General features: G+C 45.1%; 1 protein-coding gene across 1 annotated transcript; it reads left to right on the forward strand.

Annotated features, from left to right (window-relative positions):
- Window positions 1-3,685: 3,685 nt before the first annotated feature.
- Window positions 3,686-13,175, forward strand: SYF2 (SYF2 pre-mRNA splicing factor). The gene is made up of 7 exons (XM_068133326.2): window positions 3,686-3,739; window positions 5,102-5,203; window positions 5,683-5,808; window positions 5,899-6,016; window positions 10,693-10,783; window positions 11,718-11,816; window positions 11,975-13,175. Exons 1-7 carry the CDS (start codon window positions 3,722-3,724, stop codon window positions 12,138-12,140), a joined length of 720 nt encoding a protein of 239 aa, XP_067989427.1. The 5' UTR covers window positions 3,686-3,721; the 3' UTR covers window positions 12,141-13,175.
- Window positions 13,176-21,282: the final 8,107 nt, after the last annotated feature.

Below are 21,282 nucleotides of genomic sequence, written 5' to 3' on the forward strand. Positions count from 1 at the left end.
TTGGCAAGTTGAGCCAGACCCTACGGGGCAAGTTGAGCCATGGCTCAACTTGCCCCGTAGGGTCTGGCTCAACTTGCCCCAGTCTGAACTTTCTGAGATGTCTCCACATACACACATATTCTATGCATCCATCGTATTAAAGTCTATGACAAGAATGGAGACACATACCTGGACTAACAATTGTCATCTGACATCCATATTATATTTATGCTGCATATGGAAGAAACGTGAACTTACCTGTTTTACACCTTTTTACTTTTATGGCTGAAAATTGGATTTTTCCCTCTGCAACACTGGTTTCTGTTTCAATTTAGAAAACAATATGGCAGAATTTGGAGTTATGCAATGGGGCATCTATAGATGGCGCCACCACAAAGTCTGACTCATTCATAACTGGCTGGGAGGTGGTGGCTCAACTTACCCCTATGCTTAACTTGCCCCGCCTTCCCTTACTGCTCTCCCTTCTGGGCCGATGCTTCTGCCTCACACCTCGCTCAGCTTCACGCTGTTGAAACCAAAGCTTTCAGAATCAATGGAATCTCCCACAATTAAGCTGATTCTGAGGGCCTTTCTTTCACTCACCGCAGGCAGGTAGGTGGTCCTTCTGTCTTCTACTGACTCCTCTCCGGCCTAGCTCCGCTTGCTCTGTCTTTTCTCTGTCCCCCAAATATTCCTGCAGGACGCACAAGATCTGCCTGCAACCCTCTTATGGTTAAACTGCCAAAATCCAGACTCTCTTCTCACCTTCACTCTTTCACTCCTCCTTTCTCCTGCCTCTGGAACAAACTCCCTCACTCTCTTCAATCCCTTTCCTCCCTCCAGGTCTTTAAAACAGCTGTTCACCACCATGTCTTATCTTCCCCCATCCAAAGCCTTGATCTTTTCTACCCCCGTTAATACACCCCAATCTCTGACTTCATTTCTTAAAGTCCTAGTTGTGTCCATTTGTTTTATACCATGTACCCCTCACTCCCCCCAAGCTTTCCCCCTTCCACAGATCTACCGACGTCCCTGTTCTCTAATCTGCTGTTGTTGTCTATCTCCCTCCCCATCTTGTCTCCTGCTCCCTTTATTACATATTTTATTTGTCCGTTTGTTTTTTTGTGATTAATGTTAGCTCTTACACGAGCCTCGACTTTGTATAAAAAAGTTTTTAAAAAATAAATAAATAAATAAAGGTGAGTGCTGGAGTGAAGTGAAAACGGAGAATGAAGAAAGAGACTTGGCTGTTCTATTTGATACAAGATGTCCAAGAGAGCAAATGTTCAACGTGCAATCATCAAGAGAGGTTCGGAAATTCTCCATGATGGGTGAGGGATCGAGAATTAGAGGACACGACATGAATATAAGGAATCTGCATTGCACAAAGCAACGACCACAGAATGCTTTCTCTGTCGGATCCGTCAAAAATGCAATGCACTTCCCGGATGCGTCATCAGTACAACTACCGTCAAACGGTTCAAATCCGCACTCGAGAAACACGGGCTGACCGTCCATGAAGTAAAGCCCTCATCAATGAGGTTCCAGTACAGGAACGAGGGACAAATAAACAATGGTTCGAATCCCGGCTGAGTCATACTGTAGCGGTTACCGGTAGCATGACACAATTACCGTGCACCGGCCGATGACGCAACCGGCGAGCGGTCACGTGTCCGGACTCGCCCGGGCGTGTCCAGACTTGCCCTTTTCGGTCGAACACTTGCCTTGCATACCACGCCCCGTCGAGAGGCGTGACTTACCTATTTTGCATACCACGCCCCGCCTGAGAGGCGTGGCTTTTGTGTGTTGAGTTTGCGATATAAATTGCCGCCCGTTCGAGGGGCGGATTCAGTGTGCTTTTGAGTTCTTTGGTTTTGAGCTAAATAAATAGCTCTGTGAAACTTCGTTCCTGTGTCGTCCATTTTGTCTGGCTTTATCGTGCGAGCACGGCTCCCACAATACAAACATTTAAAATGGTTCCTGTCCCCTGCGTTGTCAGGGACCGCTTCTTCTTCCTCATCATGTTAATCTTCTGCTGCACATTCTATTATTGTTCCTCTTCATGTTCTACTTATTCTCGTCCATCTTCTTCTTCCTCACCAGGTCTTATTAATCTTCTTCTTCTTCTCCCAGTCTTATTAATCTTCTTCTTCTTCTCCTGGTCTTATTAATCTACTGCTTATCCTTGTTCTTCTTCTTCTCCTCTTATTCTGCATCATCTTCTTCCGTTCATTGTTCTTCTTCTTCCTTTTCCCCCACGTTCTTGTATTGGGGGAATCTTGGCCCAAATGTCGTCAGGGTCCATGTATTTTTTATGCCTGCGCCCCCAAGCTCGCCGGAGGCATTATGTTTTGGGTTGTCCGTCTGTCTGTCCGTCCGTCTGGGCTAAACCTCGTTTTTCTCAACAACCACAAGTCCGATTGCGACGAAACTTTCAGGGTTGGAGTGAAACCCATGCAGAATGTTTTTATGATAATTGTAACGTCATAGGTCACGTGGTATGGCAGCCATCTTGGATTAAACGCAAGTAATTAAAAATTATTTCTCGGAAACCGCTGAATGGAAAAATTTGAAACTTGGTACATTGTCAAGTACTCCCAATAGGGAACAAAAGCATGATAATGATGACATCATAGGTAAAGTGGTATACCAGCCAAAAATGTATTCATCGAATTCCTTATCCTAAAAATCTGAAATTGCATGCACATGATCTATGTATGGCCCATTTGTATTAAAATATTAAATTTATGACATCATAAGTCACATGGTTTGGCAGCCATATTGGATTTAATCTAAAACCTTTAAAAAACAACTTTTCCCAAACTATCAAATCAATTGACTCGAAACTTTACGTGTGTCATTGACTAGGCATGGAAATTAAAAATGATCATGAAAACATCATTGGTCACATGGTGTGGCAGCCATATTGGATTGAGAGAAAATATTAAATAATATCTCTGAAACCGCTTACCCTATTGATGCAAAATTTTCCAAATATGATCTAACACCACTGTTGCATATAGTTTGAAAATGATGATGTCGTCGGTCACGTGGTTTGGCAGCCATCTTGGATAGAAAAACTAACCTTGTCTGATAAACACGAAACTTCACAAATGTGATCCCCTACCCATACATATGCATAGTATACATTTTTTAAGGTGATATGCCATGTGGTATGGCAGCCATATTAGCTTGAAAGTCGATATTTAAAAAAAATCACTTCTCTGAAACCGCTCCACCGATCGATGTGAAACTTGTCATGGCTGGTGAAAATGTGATACTTGAAAACAGCTGAAGGGATTTAAATTCAAACTTGTTTATTTTTAGGACAGTGAACGAGGGCATCTACCTGTTGTGGGACTTTGTGGAGGCATATTGGCGACACAGTCGCATTGCTCTAGTTTTATTATATTCTGGGCGCGATTTTCAGTGTCTGCAAATTGTAGACTACAATACAACAACAAACACATCGATAACCGTGTGGAAAAGAATTGTAACGCCAAACAATTTACAAGGGCTTCGAGAATATTCGGCGGGAAGCAAATAAACACCCTCAAAAAGAGGTGCGAGAATAGCACACCGTAACCCACGTGACTCTCGTGCTGTCGATACGTATTTAAGAGGAAGGTAAACAGGAAGCATCGATTGGGGGAAGTATTAAAATTAATAAGTAAAAAATTCTGCACGTTACCGGAAGTTATAATAACCCGGAAGTACACCCTAAACCGGAACTAGTGTCGCTATGGCGAGCTGCGTCGACGTAAGTTTACCTGGAACCGACGATGCGATTTATGTCGTTTAAAGCTCTTTCGATGTCGTTTCTTGTTGTTGTGAATATTTTAATTGTGTTCTCGTTACAGTTATTTTATAGACGGTGATAAAGGTGGATTGTGTTGCTTAGGCCGTAGTTAGGCCCCAAAGGTAAAAAGCTCATCTTCAGATTTGAAGTAGGCCTACCTGAAGCGAAGATTAAAACATTTGATAAACTGTTATCAACATTTACAACTTCATCGACAATTACAATTATGGACTTATGTCCCAAACATGAGATTGTAATCCTCTTGATTTAAAGGGTTTTCGGCTTTTCGTGTTAAATCGCATTTACTACGTCAGACAAACCTACTGGCTGACACCGACAGGTTGGCCAACAGGTATGCAAACTCGTCTCTACTCTAGGCTGTCTGACATGGGTTCGAATCCCGACACAGGTATAAACGGTCATCCAGGTGTTTCACAGGTATGGCGGTTCATCAATGTGTGTGCCGTCCCTAAACGGGCTTCCTGTCTACCTGAATTAGTTGGTGGACGTTATAGATCCCACGGTGCCCCTCGTGAAAAGTAGGCGAGCTATCTCCGGCACCATAACCCAATCAGGAAATCCTGTTATAACTTACAGGGGACACAGGTGCACCTTCAGCCAATGATGCGAACGAAGAAGAAGATGCCAGCCTAGTAATAATCTTACGTTGCCATAGCAACCACCTGAACACAACTTTCCTTTACTCTCCATCTGTCCCCTCGTATTATTGCTGAATCATGCTGTGTCCATTTTGGAGACGATGGGAATATCATGTGTTTAAGCGTGTACAAGATGCAGTTTAACGGTGAGTTATTATTTTTTGAAAGATGTAAATGAAGCTCCAATTTACCTGTTACTGTCACTGCCAGTGAATTCTTTACTTACAGGTGATTACAGATCATTGTCAAAATTCATGGAAGCATCCACTACGTCACTGGCTGAAAAGTAATTAAATGAGTCATTCATTTGTAGTCTCCTCAACATTGTAAAGATTTGATTTGATGTAAATGTTTCATGGATAGAAAATGAAATATCTCATTCGGAATGTTACAAATAGCGGAGAAACAATGATAAGTGGAATGAATCGCACCACAGTGGGGTTTTGTAGGGTGGCAGACCAGAAGGGAAGAGGAAGAAGACAGCGAGACCACCGCCCTGTCCGTCAGATAATTACACAAATGTGGATGGCAGGATTGAAGGATGCGTTTGGAGATTATTCCGGAAGCTGGGATGTGCACGTGTTGAACGTGAATGCCGTGACTCATTTTTATTGTCCCCCCCCCCTCGTCTCCCCAATCGTGTACGTCCTCTTCCCCGTTATAGACGATGCCAGCGGAGGATGAGAATCGAGCGAGTGCTTTTTCAAGCGGTGCGCAAAGAAAAGCAGACAGGCTCGATCGTCTACGAGAGTTGCATCTACGCAGGGTCAGAAATACCTGGTCTCTTCACCTTTTTACCTGTACCAAAGAGTGAACAATGGTGGCATTTAGACAATAAAAGCCGAGATTGTATTTCCAAGCTGTTCTTAGTAACCAAGGCCCCGCTCAAGTCTGTTTTTCCTTCAGTAAACATCCATGTGAAACTCTCCGTCATTGGTAGATGTAAAACTGGTCCAAGCAAAAACGTCTTCCTTGCTCCCCAAACTCCCGCTGCGGTTCTGTTTTTCTTTATTGGTCTTGGACTTAGTTGCTGTGCTGCGTCCATACAGGGTCGACGTGTAAAAACACTTCCTCGATCACACATGGACTTATTCTGCATCACACCTAGATTATACGTTAATATCACGTCGAGATTGCGCTCTTAAGGTTATGAATTAAAATGCATCGAATCTGCCTAACCTTAGATTAAGTATATGCAGAGACAGGTCGGTGAGCTCAAAGTGCGCACATTCCACCTTTGTGTAGAACGAGGCTCGGAAGTTGAACCGTCAGGAGACGGTGGAGGAGGATCGCAAGGCGAAGCTTCCAGCCAACTGGGAGTCGCGTAGGGCACGAGCCGAGTGGGAGCTGGAGCGGGAACACAAAAAGAAGGTACGGGCGTAGGTGGTCATGGCCTTTGCCCCTCGAGCAAACGTCCTCTTGCAGCCCCTTACCCTCATTTGACAAAGAAAATCCCCACAGGAGTGCGAGAAGCGAGGGGAGGACTACGATCGAGTACGAGCCCTGGACGTGAGCGCTGAGAACGCCGATCGCTGGGAACGCAAACGCAAGAAGAAAAATCCTGATCCAGGGTTTTCTGGTGAGTGCGGCAGGACCATCAATGTTGTTTTGTGATTTTTTTATCCTCAACATTCAAACTTTCCCACTTTCAGGTTAATTTTTTTTCTGCTATTTGTTCAGATGAGATTGTGAACAGTTGTTGGATTAGACTGGGTCAGTTACAATAATTGTAATTTACATTTGAGTCACAATTCGACCTGCGCACACGAAGCGAACAAACACATTGGTTTTCTTTGTTTTTGTTTTGAAAGAGAAAAAGAAAAAAATTGGTTCATGTCTGTCTGTAATGTAAGTTTATAATCGAGGAACAAATTATTGAAATTGAATGTTGTATTTTGAACACAAATCGGAACATGATTCAGAAGTTGCTTGTTTTACTTTAATTTGGCTCTGAATTCATGCCGACCTCGCATGCGCAGAGAGGAGTGACAAAATAGTTTTACTCTGTCTGTTTGCCAGCAGTCAAACAAAAATGAAAATCATTCCAAACAGGAAACTGTGTTTTTAAGGACGTCATAAAAGGCACAAAGAAATAATGTAACGTGTTATTTACCCGGTGTGTACCCCGGATTAGAATAGGTACACCGTATCCCTGCGTGTCGTAAGAGACGACTAAGAGGGTTGGCGTCAGGAAGGGCATCCGGCCATAAAAACATTGCCTCAAAAAGAGAACCATGACAATTACAACTACATATGGGCAGGGTACAGCCCGAAGTGGAGATCGGTTTCTGAGGTTTGGGACATGGAATGTAGGGACAATGACAGGGAGATCAGGAGAAGTGGTGGAAGTATTGGTCAGAAGAAGAGTGGACATATGTTGTGTGCAAGAGACGAGATGGAAGGGAAGTGGTGTGAGAATGGTGAAGGGTAGGCAGGGACAGAAATACAAGTTTGTGTGGCAAGGGTGCCCGGAGGGCGTGAATGGTGTTGGTGTCCTGTTTTCTGAGGAGTTTGTAGACAGTGTGGTGAGTGTGACTAGAGTGAGTGATAGGTTGGTTAATGGTGAAAATGATGATTGGAAAGCTCTTGGAGGCTAACCCCTGCTCTGGCAGGGAAAATGGCCTTAAAATGCATGTTGTTGTTATTATATATGGTGGTGTAATAGACACTGGGTAAAACACAGAATTTATTTATTTATACATATTTAAACTAAGCCTGTGTACTTGTAAACGAAAATAATTATAAATGTTTACAAAAATCTGTAAACATGTATAAGTTCTGTTGATAATCTATACTATAAAAGGAACTGGCCTCTAAATCCAGTCTCCATCCATCCGTCCTTTTAGGGCGGGGTTTATGGCAACAGCCTATCAGATCAGTTCCCTCCGGCGCTGGGCCGGACCTGGAAATATTTTTTAAATCGCCACCATGTTGTTTATAGATTGTTTTTTTTTCACACATTGTATTGGAAGCTGCATTCATCAGCCGTTGCAATTACGTGCCTTTGACTTGAATTCAAAATTCATGCCTTTGAAATAGAGACTAAAAGAAATATGAAAAACAGCCATCCGACGTGCTGGTCTAGCAACAAAAACGCTGGATAATAATAAGCACTTTGACTTATAACACTTTGACATTGCTGATGACTCCAATCTCTGCCGCTCCATTCCTCATCCCTCAGATCGGCAGTCTGCAGCCTCTTCACTCTGCAGACCTGGACAAAATCACTGACTGGGCAAACAAGTGGAACATGTCTTTCAATCCTGACAAATCTCACTCTCTTACGATGTCTCTCCGAAAAGACCGACTGGACAGCCCTCCCATCCACTTTCTGAATAATCCTCTCCAAGAAGTTCTGTCACTCAAGCTTTTGGGTCTCACTATCTGCCATGATCTGTCCTGGGAAAACCACATTTCAAATCTGGCCTCCAAAGCCAGTTGCCGACTGGGCATCCTCCGTCGTGCGAAGTCCTTCCTTGGCACACCTGAGCTCCTCACCACATACAAGGCTTTCATCCGCAGCTCAATGGAATACTGCTCTCCCCTCTGGGCTGGTGCTCCTGCCTCACACCTAGCTCGGCTTCACGCTGTTGAAACCAAAGCGTTCAGAATCATTGGAATCTCCCGTGATGAAGCTACCTCCGAGGGCCTTTCACTTACTCACCGCAGGCAGGTTGGTGGTCTTTCTGTCTTCTACCGACTCCTCTCCGGCCTTGCTCCTCCAGCTCTCTCTGGGCTCTGTCCCCCAAATATTCCTAAAGGTCGCACAAGCAACCCTCTTATGGTTAAACTGCCAAAATCAAGACTCTCTGCTCACCTTCACTCCTTCATTCCTCTTTTTTCCCGCCTCTGGAACAAACTCCCTCACTCTCTTCAATCCCACTCCTCCCTCCAGGTCTTTAAAACAGCTGTTCACCACCATCTCTTATCTTCCCCCATCCAAAATCTTGATCTTTTCTACCCCTGCTAATTTCACCCCAAATCCTCTTTTTTGAAATACCAACTTCTTTCCTGAAAGTCTTTGGTGTCCTTGTGTTTATACTTCTCCCATCCTCCCCCCCCCCCTTCCCACGCCGCCTTCCCCCAATCCCTCTCCCCCCCACACATTCCCGATGTCCCTCACAAATGTTGTGTTTATGTGCTTCCCCTTCTCTCCCCATCTTGTCTACCGCTTCCCTTTTTATACACTTTGTTTGTCTGTCTGATTTGTTTGTCTGTCTGATTTGTTTGTCTGATAAATGTTAGCTCTTTCACGAGCCTCGATTATGTAAACAAACCAAAAAAAAAAGCACACATCTGCTATGCTGCTTTAAAAAAAAAAACGTTATTTTTTAATTACCGCCACCACCAAAGGTAAACAGAGGTCATGTTTTCACCTCTGTCTGTTTGTGAACAGGATATCTCAAAAAGCTTTGGGCTGATTCACGTTAAACTTGGTGGATAGGTTGGGTGTGTGACGAGGACAAATTGATTCGACTTTGGTGAAGATCTGGATCCGGATACGAGAATTGTTTTAAGTGGATCTTCACCATTGAGGGATGTGGCAAAAAATGACATATATTACGATATCTCAAAGTTGGGGATGACTTATGACAAAACTTGGTGGATGAGTTTGTTGGATGACGAGAACAAACTGATGAGATTTTGGTTCAGGTCTGAATCCAGATCTGGCCAATCGGTGGGATACAAAACGTAAACGAATCAGGCTGGCGGAGGTGTGCGCTCTACCGAGTGCCGTTCTAGTTTCAGATGTTATGAAACCCAAAGTTTTGGCCTTTTTATGGATTGCCCTAACTTTTTATGAAGGATTGCTCCAACTTTTTGAATCTACATTCATTTTGTTTGTATACAAAATCTAGACTCCTGGAAGGGTGAGGTGACAAAGGTTACAAGGTAATGTACTGACATTGTAAGCAGCGGGATAACACGTGTATGCAACAAGGTGATGAACGAAGAATATGAGCAGAGACCAGTCCCGTTTTACTCGTTATTGCTTTTTCTCATGTAGTACTAGCAGGAGTACCTGGCATTGCTGGTGGCGGGAGGGGGTAGGAAGCAGGAAGCATGAGAGGGAGTGGTGAGGAAGGGAGTGGGGGAGGGGAGGGAAAAGATGTACTCCATGTACATCTTTTGGGAGGGTGGCTTTGACAGGGTAATCTGTTTTGTGGGAGGGGGGGAAGGGAAGAAGGAAAAATTTTCCCGTGCAAAGAGTGCTTCATAACCTCAGTGTTGTACAGGTAAAAAGGAAGTTGTAATACCCTCTGCCACCATCACCAGGTGGCGCTACATGGTACACATTTACAAAGATTAATTTATGCCCCTCTCCCGGTCCTCCACACCTCCGAATGAGGCCGCGGCCACATAGCCTATGTTACCCCCCAGACAAAATTGTATTTGTACCCCGAGTAAAGTATAAAAGTGTTTATAGCTGGAGTACCTGGCATTGCTCAAGCGAAAAAGAAACATTAAAATATTGGAAATGAGGGCAAATATAATGGGAAAGCAATTATATCCAAATCAGAATCCATCACAAATGTCAAATCATCATTTTACCTTTTTGTTGAATATCTGCTGGTGAATGTGCCGTTCATCACGTTTGAGTCAAGTTTGATGCCGTTCAGGAAGAAGAAGAAGCCTTACGACCAACTTTGACTGCTTCCGGAATTTTTTTATTATTATTTCTGTTCAAATGTCTGGTGATTGCTTTGTATTTATTTATGCGAATGTGTTCTTGTATTAACTGGCATTAATCAAAAAGGCTTCGGCACTATCGAGCGATTTTGAAAATATCCCAAAAAACGAATTATTTTCAAAAGTTTTTTTTTTGCATGAAACACTCCCAGTCACTCACTGATGAACCTCTGAAAGTTTAACGAAGATCCGTTCAGCCATCTCAGAAAAATGGCGACACACATACTTATTATATTATACACTCGACACACACTCGACAATGTAAATGGCGACTCTCTTATATATTAGAGGACAACCTTGAATGACTCGTGTAACTCCCGACAAGCAGCCATTTACAATGATTTTGATAGCTTTTGAAACCCCTCAATGTAAGATGAGAACGTGAATGGCACTATGCACTGCTCAGCACGTAACATGTATGTCACATTTAAATAACAAAATGATTGAGAGGTGGATCTGGGTTTGAAATCACTTACTCGTTAATATCATTGCTTGGACTTGTTTGACTTTTCAACATTTTAACAAATCAATAGTAAATGCTTGTTTGTTGTCTTTGTTGCTCAGACTACGCCGCAGCTCAGCTGCGCCAGTACCAGCGGCTGATCCGACAGGTGAAGCCGGATTTGGAAAGCTATGAGAAGCAGAAGGCCGAGGAGTGAGTATTCATTTGCAGTTCTCAAAGGACTGTTGCATTCAGTATGCAGCAATTTAAGAACCGCGATTGCACACAAAATCTTCTGCTGTGATTAGGGTTTTAATATTTGGTATACAGAAACGAGGCTCATGGAAGAACGAGGTGATAGAGGGTAAAAAGGCAACATTGACGTTGGGACATTGGGCACGGATGGGCACGTCACACAAGGCAATGAATGAAAAGGAAAAGAGGATAGTGAAGGATAGAGCAGGGGCAGGAAATGCAATTACCTGTAAGTAAGAGGGTTGGGTTAGATATGGTTAAGGTTGGTAGAAAAGATTGCAGGTGGATTGGGGATGATGTGAGATGGTGATACACCAATTGCTTGGAGCCCCAGATGGGGAGAGCGCAATTGATAGAGCGCAAGCCGAGGGAGCTAGAACGGAGGAGAGGCGTTAAAAAGCGAAACAGGAGCCAATGACCTGCCTGCAATTTGAGAGCAACGCGCCTTGTGCTTCAACCTCGTCACGGAAGATTGTGATAATGTTGATATTTAGATTGCACAGAATCTTTGAAAGACAGATCCGATGCTGGGATCCCAGGCCATAAGGATAAGCAGTACTCCATTGTGCTCGGTTTCTTTTGTACACATGGTCGAGGCTCGTAGAAGTGTTGGAGCAGAATGGAAGGGACAAAATGGAAAGGGGGAAATGCCAACAGCGGGGTAATAGTGAGATCAAGGAGAGGGGGAGAAGGACACATGGGGGTGAAGAAGCTGCACATAAATGAAACAAAACAAGGAGAGAAAGGGGAAACTGGAAATGACAGAAAAGGAACAAACGAACCGACTTGGAATCTCTCAGTAAATTTATAAACAGAAAAGGTATTCAATCCTGTTTCTGATGAAATATTGTCATATTAATACTAAACTTTCTCTGCACCACTTTTGTTTCAGGTCTGAGACCTTGTATCCGATGGCGCACAGTTTGCGACATGGCACACACGAGCCATCGACTGATGGTGTGGATCGAATGGTCGAAGACCTTGAGAAGCAGTGAGTCGTTAAATATTCCACACCGGTTATTTAAAAGGAATTAAACATTCCACACTTTTCAGTGTGCCCAAATTCCCACCTTTGTCTCTTTTTTTCCACACCCCTCTCATCGCATTGTCTATCTCTTGCTCTTTGTCCGTCTATTTTGTACATCGTAGGATCGAGAAGCGCTCCAAGTACAGCAGACGTAGACGGTTCCACGATGATGCAGACATTGATTACATCAATGAACGCAACGCAAGCTTCAATCGCAAAGCTGCACGCTTCTACGGAGCATACACGGCCGAGATCCGGCAAAACCTAGAACGTGGAACTGCAGTGTGAGTCCCTCCAACTTTGCTCTTGTTGTACAAGTTCCACCGACGAACAATCGGGTTCTTGCCTTGGAATCTCGGTTTTATCCCAATCCTGCATATGTCCCAACATTCGCTCTCCTTCGGTCTAGTTTGTGGAATACTTAGCAGTTGGCTTTGGCTCAACCTTGTTATTGGATCGGACTGGTGGTTTCTGACTAGAAGCTCCCACCAAGGTCCAACATTTTGCGAATGTTTACTTTTTCTTTACCTTTATTTTAAGCAAAAATTAAAAAAAAGATTTCTTTCAATGCATACTAACCTGTCCCCAAATTTCACATACCTGTCACCCCATATTTACACACACCCACGTCACCCTCGCCCCCAAATTTACACACACCTACGTCACACTCGCCCCCAAATTTCACACCTCAGTCGCCCTCACCCCCATATTTCACAAACCTACATCACCCTCACCCCCATATTTCACAAACCTAAGTCACCCTCACCCCCAAATTTCACAAACCTACGTCATCCTCGCCCCCAAATTTACAGATACCGACGTCACCCTCACCCCAAAATTTCACATACCTACGCCACACTCGCCCCAAAATTTCACACCTAAGTCACCGTCGCCCCAAATTTCACACCTACGCCACCCTAGCCCCCAAATTTACACACACCTATGGCACCCTCCCCCCAAATGTCACACCTACGCCACCCTCGCCCCCAAATTTACACATACCTATGGCACCCTCGCCCCAAATGTCACACCTACGCCACCCTCGCCCCCAAATTTACACAAACCTATGGCACCCTTGCCCCCAAATGTACACATACCTATGGCACCCTCGCCCCAAATTTCACACCTACGCCACCCTCGCCCCCAAATTTACACATACCTATGGCACCCTCGCCCACAAATTTACACATACCTATGGCACCCTCGCCGACAAATTTCACATACCTATGTACAATTGTTATTTTCCTGTGAAATGTAACTTGTAGTCAAATTATTTGCCATTAAAGGAAAAAAACCAAAAACGAATATGACATTTTATGTGAACTTTTGGATTCCTGTCTTTTTTTGCCTCAACTTGTCAATTCATGAATTTAATATTTTTATTTCATTTTAATGAGCACCGAGTTTTGTTATTATGGATTTCAACTATTGGACCAATGAGTTTATGCAATTGGTACCCGTGCTCTGCACGTACGCCCTCAATTGGTACGGTACCCGACTACCCGTGCTCTGCATGGGTAGGAAGCCAAGAGCAAACCGTGAATGCCAAATGATGAACCAGTAAATCGAATGCTAAACCTGGACACAATGTACTGTATTTCACCCCGAACATGGCAGGTTCCTGAGGTTTCTGCACATGCGCACCAAGCATTCTATGGTGGATTATGTCATTTTGAAAGTCTTGCATTACCTCTTGATTGTCATACTGGCAAAAAGTCAAGGTGTATACCCAACAACTGCCTTACCCAGGTGGACAACATGCACATCCACACAGTGTTGTCACTACCAGTCCCCACCGATGTGAACAGGATAAACATAGGGGCAATACCCCTGGCATTCACCTGGTAGAATAAACAGTAGACGACACTGACTAAAGGTATTTTAAACCAATTTGAATGGTTTCTAGAAGACAGGGCAGCATGTACAATTATAGTAACATAATCACAAGACTTTAAACAAACAAAAAAAATACCTATTTTTGGGGGCAACACCTGGATCCCCCCCCCCCCCCCCACACCCCTTCCCTTCCTGTATACCCCCTCAGACCCCAATTTTTCTAATGCGTTGAACAAACATTGGTACATAATGGGTGATTAACGTTGTGGTGAAGTTTCATTGAAATTGTGTGTGTAGTTTGAGAAGAAAGCAAATATCTATTTTGGGGGGGGGGTCAAACCTGGACCCACTTTGCCCCCCAATATACCCCTCTAAACTTCGATTTTTCTTTGTGCCGTGAACAAACTTTGGTGCATCACGGGTGATGAAGGTTGTTGTCAAGTTTCATCGAAATTGCGTGTGTAGTTTCAGAGAGAAAAAGCAAATTCCTATTTCGGGGGGTTAAACCTGGATGCACTTTGACTCCCAGTAGACCCCAATGTTCTTTTTTAATGCCGTGAACAAACTTTAGTCACAACACAACAAATATCATTTGTGCCAAATTTGGTCGCAATCCCATCAGCGGTTTCGGAGAAGTTTCAAGTGTTTACGGACGGACTGACGACGTGTCATCGCATAAGCTCACCTGAACTTCGTTCCAATTGAGCTTGTAATATTATATTCCAAGAGGCGTAATCACACAAGTGGTAAACCATGACAAGTTGGATAATAGCATCCAGAAGATAACTATTTACAACCGATCTTGTTAAATTATCATTTTTATACAATCTGGACTTTTCACAAGACTTTATACAAGTAAAGGAAGAATTTACAGCCATTAATTTTAACAACAAGGGTGGGTGGAGTCGGTGTTACAACAGGAATTGTTTTAATGAGCTATTACAATTTACAGCCATTACAACAGGAATTGTAACACCAGGGATCTTGTATAAAGCACACCATCATACAATACAGACAGGTGATCACAAATAAACACATGGGAGTGAAACATCACATTGATGCTCCATAAATGATATCAAAGGCAGAAAGCTTGCATTCTCGATTCAACATCTCACTTGGCTGGTGTTTGTTCACAGTCTATTCCCGTTTCCCACGTGTTCTTCTGGTCCAGAGGTGTATTATGATTACTAGTGAGATACCCGTGCTACGCACGGGTGGGAGGCCAGAAGCAAACAGGCAATGCAGATACAGCGAATGCTAAAGCATGAAACCAATAAATTCCACATTCCTGCAGCACCCTCATTAGCACGTCAGACATGGACAGCAAGTTCGTGAAGGACTTCCATGAAATACGTACCTGTTCGCAAACAAACGGGTACGTTCACGTACAGAAACATCGATCGTGGGTCCATGGCGAATCTGCATATGGCGATCCGCGAAGTTCACGTTTAGAAGATAGAAACGATCACGGCATTTCGTCATTCACTTGAACTCGATAATATCTCTTTTTTCATTCCAAACAGCATAACTCCAATCACAAATTAATCACAAAATAAACTTTTAACAACATTGTTAATGTTTCCTTCATTGTAAAAACTACCAAGTCAACAGTTAAAAGGATTTTGAGCCGACAGTTGTTACGGCCTCGGCAAGTTCGATGGAGACACCGATCTGTTGGCTTATACACCGCCCAAATAGCTATGTGGAATTCTCTCATGTAGAGATTAAACCCACGTCGTTTGAACTTTGGCCGAGGTCATTATTTACTTTTAATGATGTTTATATACGAATCAAAAAGAAGATAATTGGTTTTGGGTCGTCCTTTCCGCATATCTCGTGGGATTGTGAGTTGGAGAGACGACCGTGATGGCGGGGAGGGGGTTGGCATTCTCTCAAGCACGGATTCAACCCGTGTCCTTATAAAAGGTCTTTGTCCGAGGTCACCGAGTCGGATCGGTGCAGCCGTTTGTGCGGCACCCGGGAAAATAACGTTATGCAGGAATCCAAACCTGAAAATGCTGGAGGCCAAAGCTGAAATTGGAAAAACAAGATAGCCGATTTTACTCTTGGGGATCCCAGGATTACCCACCCAAAATATCGTTGCGATCGGTTCAGCCGTTTTTGCGGTACCTTCGAACGGACGGACAGACATTTGGTGAATTATAGTAAGATGGTCGATAGTTTCGAGCTTCATGCCGCAGAACCACGGACCCAGTCCGAGAGCCTTAAATAAGTGCAATAACGTTATCCTTTCAGAGGATTGAAAAGCAATAAAAATTTAAACTTTTGTAAAGTTTCATATACAGTCACGTGAAAAAGTAAGTACACCCCATGTAAAGTTTTGACTTTTTCAACATATTTCAGCATACAGGTTTTTGTTTTTTTTTGTTTTTTTTTGTATACAAGATCGAGGCTCGTGAAAGAGCGAACATTAATCACACAGAAAGACAAACCGACACATAAAACATATAACATCGGGAGCGGTAGACAAGATGGGGAGAGAGGGGGAAGGACACAAACACAACATTTGAGAGCAGGGACCGAGAGACATGGAGACATCGAGAGATCTGAGAGAGGGCGAGGGCTTTGGGGGGGGGGGGCATGGGAAGGGGGCGGTGGGAGAGGTATAAAACATATGGACACTGCCAGGACTTCCAGGAAAGAAGTTGGAATTTCAAACAAGGTGGATCTGGGGTGAATTAGCGGGGGTAGAAAAGATCAAGGTTTTGGATGGGGGAAGATAAGAGATGGTGGTGAACAGCTGTTTTAAAGACCTGGAGGGAGGAGTGGGATTGAAGGGAGTGAGGGAGTTTGTTCCAGAGGCGGGAGAAAAGAGGAATGAAAGAGTGAAGGTGAGCAGAGAGCCGAGATTTCGGCAGTTTAACCATCAGAGGGTTGCTGGCAGAGCTTGTGCGACCTGTAGGAATATTTGGGGGACAGAGCACAGAGAGAGCTGGGGGTGCAAGGCCGGAGAGGAGTCGGTAGAAGACAGAAAGACCACCTACCTGCCTGCGGTGAGTGAGTGAAAGGCCCTCAGAGATAGCTTCATCGCGGGAGATTCCAATAATTCTGAAAGCTTTGGTTTCAACAGCGTGAAGCCGAGCTAGGTGTGAGGCAGGAGCACTGGCCCATAGGGGAGAACAGTATTCCATTGAGCTGCGGATGAAAGCCTTGTATGTGGTGAGGAGCTCAGGTGTGCCGAGGAAGGACTTCGCACGACGGAGGATGCCCAGTCGGCGACTGGCTTTGGAGGCCACCTTGGAAATGTGGTTTTCCCAAGAAAGATCATGGCAGATAGTGAGACCCAAAATCTTGAGCGACAGAACTTCTTGGAGAGGATTGTTGAGAAAGTAGATGGGAGGGTTGTCCAGTCGATCTTTTCGGAGAGACATAGTAAGAGTGTGAGATTTGTCAGGATTGAAAGACATGTTCCACTTGTTTGACCAGTCTGTGATTTTGTCCAGGTCTTCAGAGAGTGAGGAGGCAGCAGACTGCCGATCTGAGGGAAGAGGAATGGAGCGGCAGAGAGTGGAGTCATCAGCAAAGAGATAGAGAGGATTTTCGAGAGAGTCAGAGAGATCATTGATGAAGACCAGAAAAAGCACAGGGCCCAGAACACTGCCTTGGGGAACTCCAGCCTGAACAGGAAGAGGAGATGAGAGAAACCCATTCAGGGCCACACGTTGACGTCGACTAGAGAGGAAGTCCGCCAGCCATGCGTGGAGATTTCCATGGATACCAAAGGAGGAGAGTTTGGTGAGCAGAGCGGGGTGCCAGACCGTGTCGAAGGCACGTGATATGTCGAGGGAGACAGCTCTAATTTCCTGTTTGGCATTGAGGACCTCCATCCATTGTTGAGACAGCAGAAGCAGCATGTCCAGAGTAGAGTGACCTGGTCTGAAACCAAATTGATGATCAGAGATCAAGCCATTGGAGAAGAGGTAGGCTATCAGCTAGGGGGGTCAACCGGTACCAAATTGAGGGAGTAAGGCTAATAATGATTTTTGACAAGGTTTTTACCTCTAGAATAAGAAAATATGTGATAGCAAATTCAACGATGTAGCTAAATGTGCGTTATCACCCATTGATACATTTCAATGGGTGAAATGTATCAATTCATTGATACATTTCCACTATGTCGAAAATACGTGGTGGTGCGATACTTTTTTCCATGTGTATACTTGCAAATCTACTGAATGCCAGTTATTTTCGTGCATATTTTGTGCATAAAGTTGTTGCTATGATGGCAGCCATTTTGTGAAATTGGGCGCCATATTGGATTCTATCTTCTTGGATTACAGTTCAGATGATGTATTTCATACTTTAAGAGAGTTGTAAAGTCTTAAACATCTCAAAACGCAATGCTATTTGTTACAAATTCCTACAAGAATATGAAACATGGTGTTTTTAATAGAAAAACATGCATTTTGGCGGCCATTTTGAAAATGAGGTGATAACACCCATTTAGCTACATGGTTGAATTTGCTATCACATATTTTCATATTCTAGGGGTAAAGACCTATCCAAAAATCAATATTAGGCTTACTCCCTCATTTTGGTACCAATGGACCCTATTTTGGGGGTCTGGCTGATGGCCTAAAGAAAGATTTCATATCCGAAGCAATGATGGATTCCATGACTTTGCTGATAATTGGGAGAAGGCTGATTGGTCTGTAGTTGCTAGGATCTGTTTTTGCACCTTTTTTGTGCAAAGCGGTGATGTTGGCTGATTTCCAAGCAGATGGCAGTTGGCCTTGAGCAAAAGAGAGGGTGAAGAGAACAGAGAGAGGGTGAGATAGAGCAGCAGAGCAGGATTTTAGGACCCGTGGGCTGATGCCGTCGGGTCCAGTTGCAGAATCAGAGTCGAGGGTTGACAGAGCTTTTCCACCTTGTCAGGAGGAAAGGACATGGAGTCCAGGAGCAGCAGGGTACGACTGGGTATGGTGGGTACAGAGAGGGATGGGTTTGGGACACAAGATTTAGAGGCAAACACAGAGTTGAGGCATTCAGCTTTTTCACGTGCGGAGTCAGCTGTGTAGCCGTTTGAGGTAAGGGAGGGGATGGAGGGGGAACAAACACCAGAAACGGATTTGACCAGACGCCACCAGGATTTGGAAGAGGGAGACAGATAAGAGAGTTCGGTCTTGAGAACGGAGAGATATTGTTTCCTGGCTCTCCTGAGGGTGGACACACACTTGTTTTGGGCTTTGTGAAAGGAAATGAGATTTCCTTCCGTTGGATTTGCTTTCCAGGAGACGAAGGCAAGTTGTTTCTGGGCAACAGCCTCACCACAAGATTCCGTGTACCATGGACGGGAGGAAGGGTATGACAACTGAAGACGAGATGGGATAAATCTGTGCATGAGAGAGAGCAATTTACTTTGGAAGAATTCCCAGGATGAGTTGATGTCAGAGGTGGTAGAGATGGGAGACCAGTCCAGATGATTGATGGCTGCTTGAAGACCGTGCCATTTGGCCTGAGTGAAATGCCAGACTCGTCGACGCTGAGCAGGCTCCCTGAGGATGGTCAGAGAGATGTCCACTTTAACAAGGACATGATCAGATGATCCGATCGGAGCAGAAGAAGAGCAGCAGACATTTTCAGGGAAGTTAGTCATAACCAAGTCCAGAAGAGAAGATGTTCCGTTGACTGAGATCCGGGTCGGGAAATTGACAGATTGTGTCAGTCCCAGTGAGTCGCAGAAGTCCTTTGCTGAGGAGCCATGGCTGGTGAGAGAGGTACCCACACCCAGCCAACTGGCATGATGACAGTTGAAATCACCACATATGAGGAAGAGAGAGTTGGGATGAGTAGATAGAAGTTGGTCCATATCATCAGACAGCGAGATGTAGATGGATTCATCACTGTTTGGTGGACGGTACAACACACATATGAACAAGAGGTGGGAGCGAAGGGGAAGCCGTAGCCAGAGGTATTCCTGGGGGTGAGGTGGAGAGAGTGCAGTGCAGGGCGAGTGAGGAAGAGAGTTTTTGATAAAGATAGCAACCCCGCCTCGAGGACGAGGCTCAGGTCTATCATACCGGAGGAGGGAGTAGCCCGGGAGAGATACTATGGAATCAGAGACATCATAAAGGAGGAAAGTTTCTGTTAAGCAGATCACGTCTGGTTTGACAGAAGCAACCTGTATGGAGAGATCAGTTAAGTTTGAACGAAGGCCCCGGATGTTTGAGGTCCATACCGTTAATGAAGAGGAAGGGGGAGCATCAGATACAGAACAGGGGGGAGGAGGGGTAGGGTAATATGTGGAAGAGGTGGAAGAGGTAGGGAGAGCTGTTGAAGGTGTGTCAGAGATTTCAGAATAGCTCGGAGAAAGGGAAGGATGGGGCGGACAAAAGGTTTGATGGTGATTGGGTGAGCCACAATGAGGTGTTATTTGAGGAGGGGGAAGAGCGAGGCAGAAGGTTGGGGGAGATGGAGGTGAGAGTTTGAAGGGGGAAGAAGCGGGGAGGACGCTTTGAGGAGGAGGAGTGAGAGGGGGGAAATTGAGAAGCAATGAGGGTGGGGAGATTTGAAGGGGAGGGGTGAGGGGGGAGTTTGGGAGGGAAGGGACAAGGGGAGGGATTTGAAAGGGATGGGATATGGGGGAGATTTGGCGGGGAGGGGTGAGGCAGGAGTCTAGGAGGGGAGGGGCGAGGGGGCGTCTTGGCGGGGAGGGGTGAGGGGGTAGTTTAGGAGGGAGGGGGCAAGGGGGGAGATTTGAAAGGGATGGGTGATGGGGAAGATTTGGAGGGGAGGGGTGATGGGGAAGATTTGGAGGGGAGGGGTTATGGGGAAGATTTGGAGGGGAGGGGTGAGATTGGATTTTTGAAAGTGTACGATTTATGGGAAACGAACATTTATTGCAAAATGAGTTTCTTGTGACCTTCGAGTTAAAAATACTGTTACGGACACGACTTATTGAGATGTTATGCTGGGCCGAGCGGAATGGCCGCCGTGTTCGCACAAGTTACCCGATTACACTCGAATGTTGACTAAGTCGCGCTATGCTAAATCAATGAAGGAAAGGACACAACGGCTGGGTTCAATGACACGACACCAGGGGTACAGTTCTCAAGACCTCCGGAGGAGGTTATAATATGGATTTGCAGAACGTTTAGATTACACTGACAAGAGGTACAGCATAGAAAGGTGGGCACTTAAACATGGTCTTATCTTAGCCCCGACAGACCACAGATAAACGGGACAAGACTGACTCACACAGGGATTGATGGCAAGGAGGGGCAGGTAGTCGATGGCTCAAGGTGCACCTTGGCTCAGGGGCAGAATCGACCCGGTCCGGTCCAGAGATGCGGGAGGTCTCTCTCAGCGCTAGAAGGTGACGTTCTTTTTCCAAGCTGGGGGCGCATCTCTCGTCACCTCCGGTAAGTGGCTGCGTATATCCAGTGGGGAGTGACACGCCCTCGGCTCGTTAGCTCCGCCCCAGATGGAATCGGTCCGCCGCTTCTTATTGGGTGCGGGGGGGGGGGGGGGGGTTACCGGGCTCCGCCCTTGACGAGGAGCTGACAGTGAGCCCCTTCGTGGTAACCCCGTCGGAGCGCATGGTCAATGGCGGCTAACCAAGCCGGAGTGAGGA

The sequence above is a fragment of the Myxine glutinosa genome, chromosome 12, assembly GCF_964187855.1.
Source record: "Myxine glutinosa chromosome 12, kmMyxGlut1.1, whole genome shotgun sequence".
NCBI classification, from domain to species: Eukaryota; Metazoa; Chordata; class Myxini; order Myxiniformes; family Myxinidae; genus Myxine; species Myxine glutinosa.

Excerpts from the sequence above, each read along its gene's own strand:
- SYF2 (XM_068133326.2), top strand. Across the intron at positions 6,017-10,692 it reads TCCTGATCCAGGGTTTTCTG|ACTACGCCGCAGCTCAGCTG; the intron begins GTGAGTGCGGCA and ends TTTGTTGCTCAG. Across the intron at positions 11,817-11,974 it reads GTCGAAGACCTTGAGAAGCA|GATCGAGAAGCGCTCCAAGT; the intron begins GTGAGTCGTTAA and ends TGTACATCGTAG.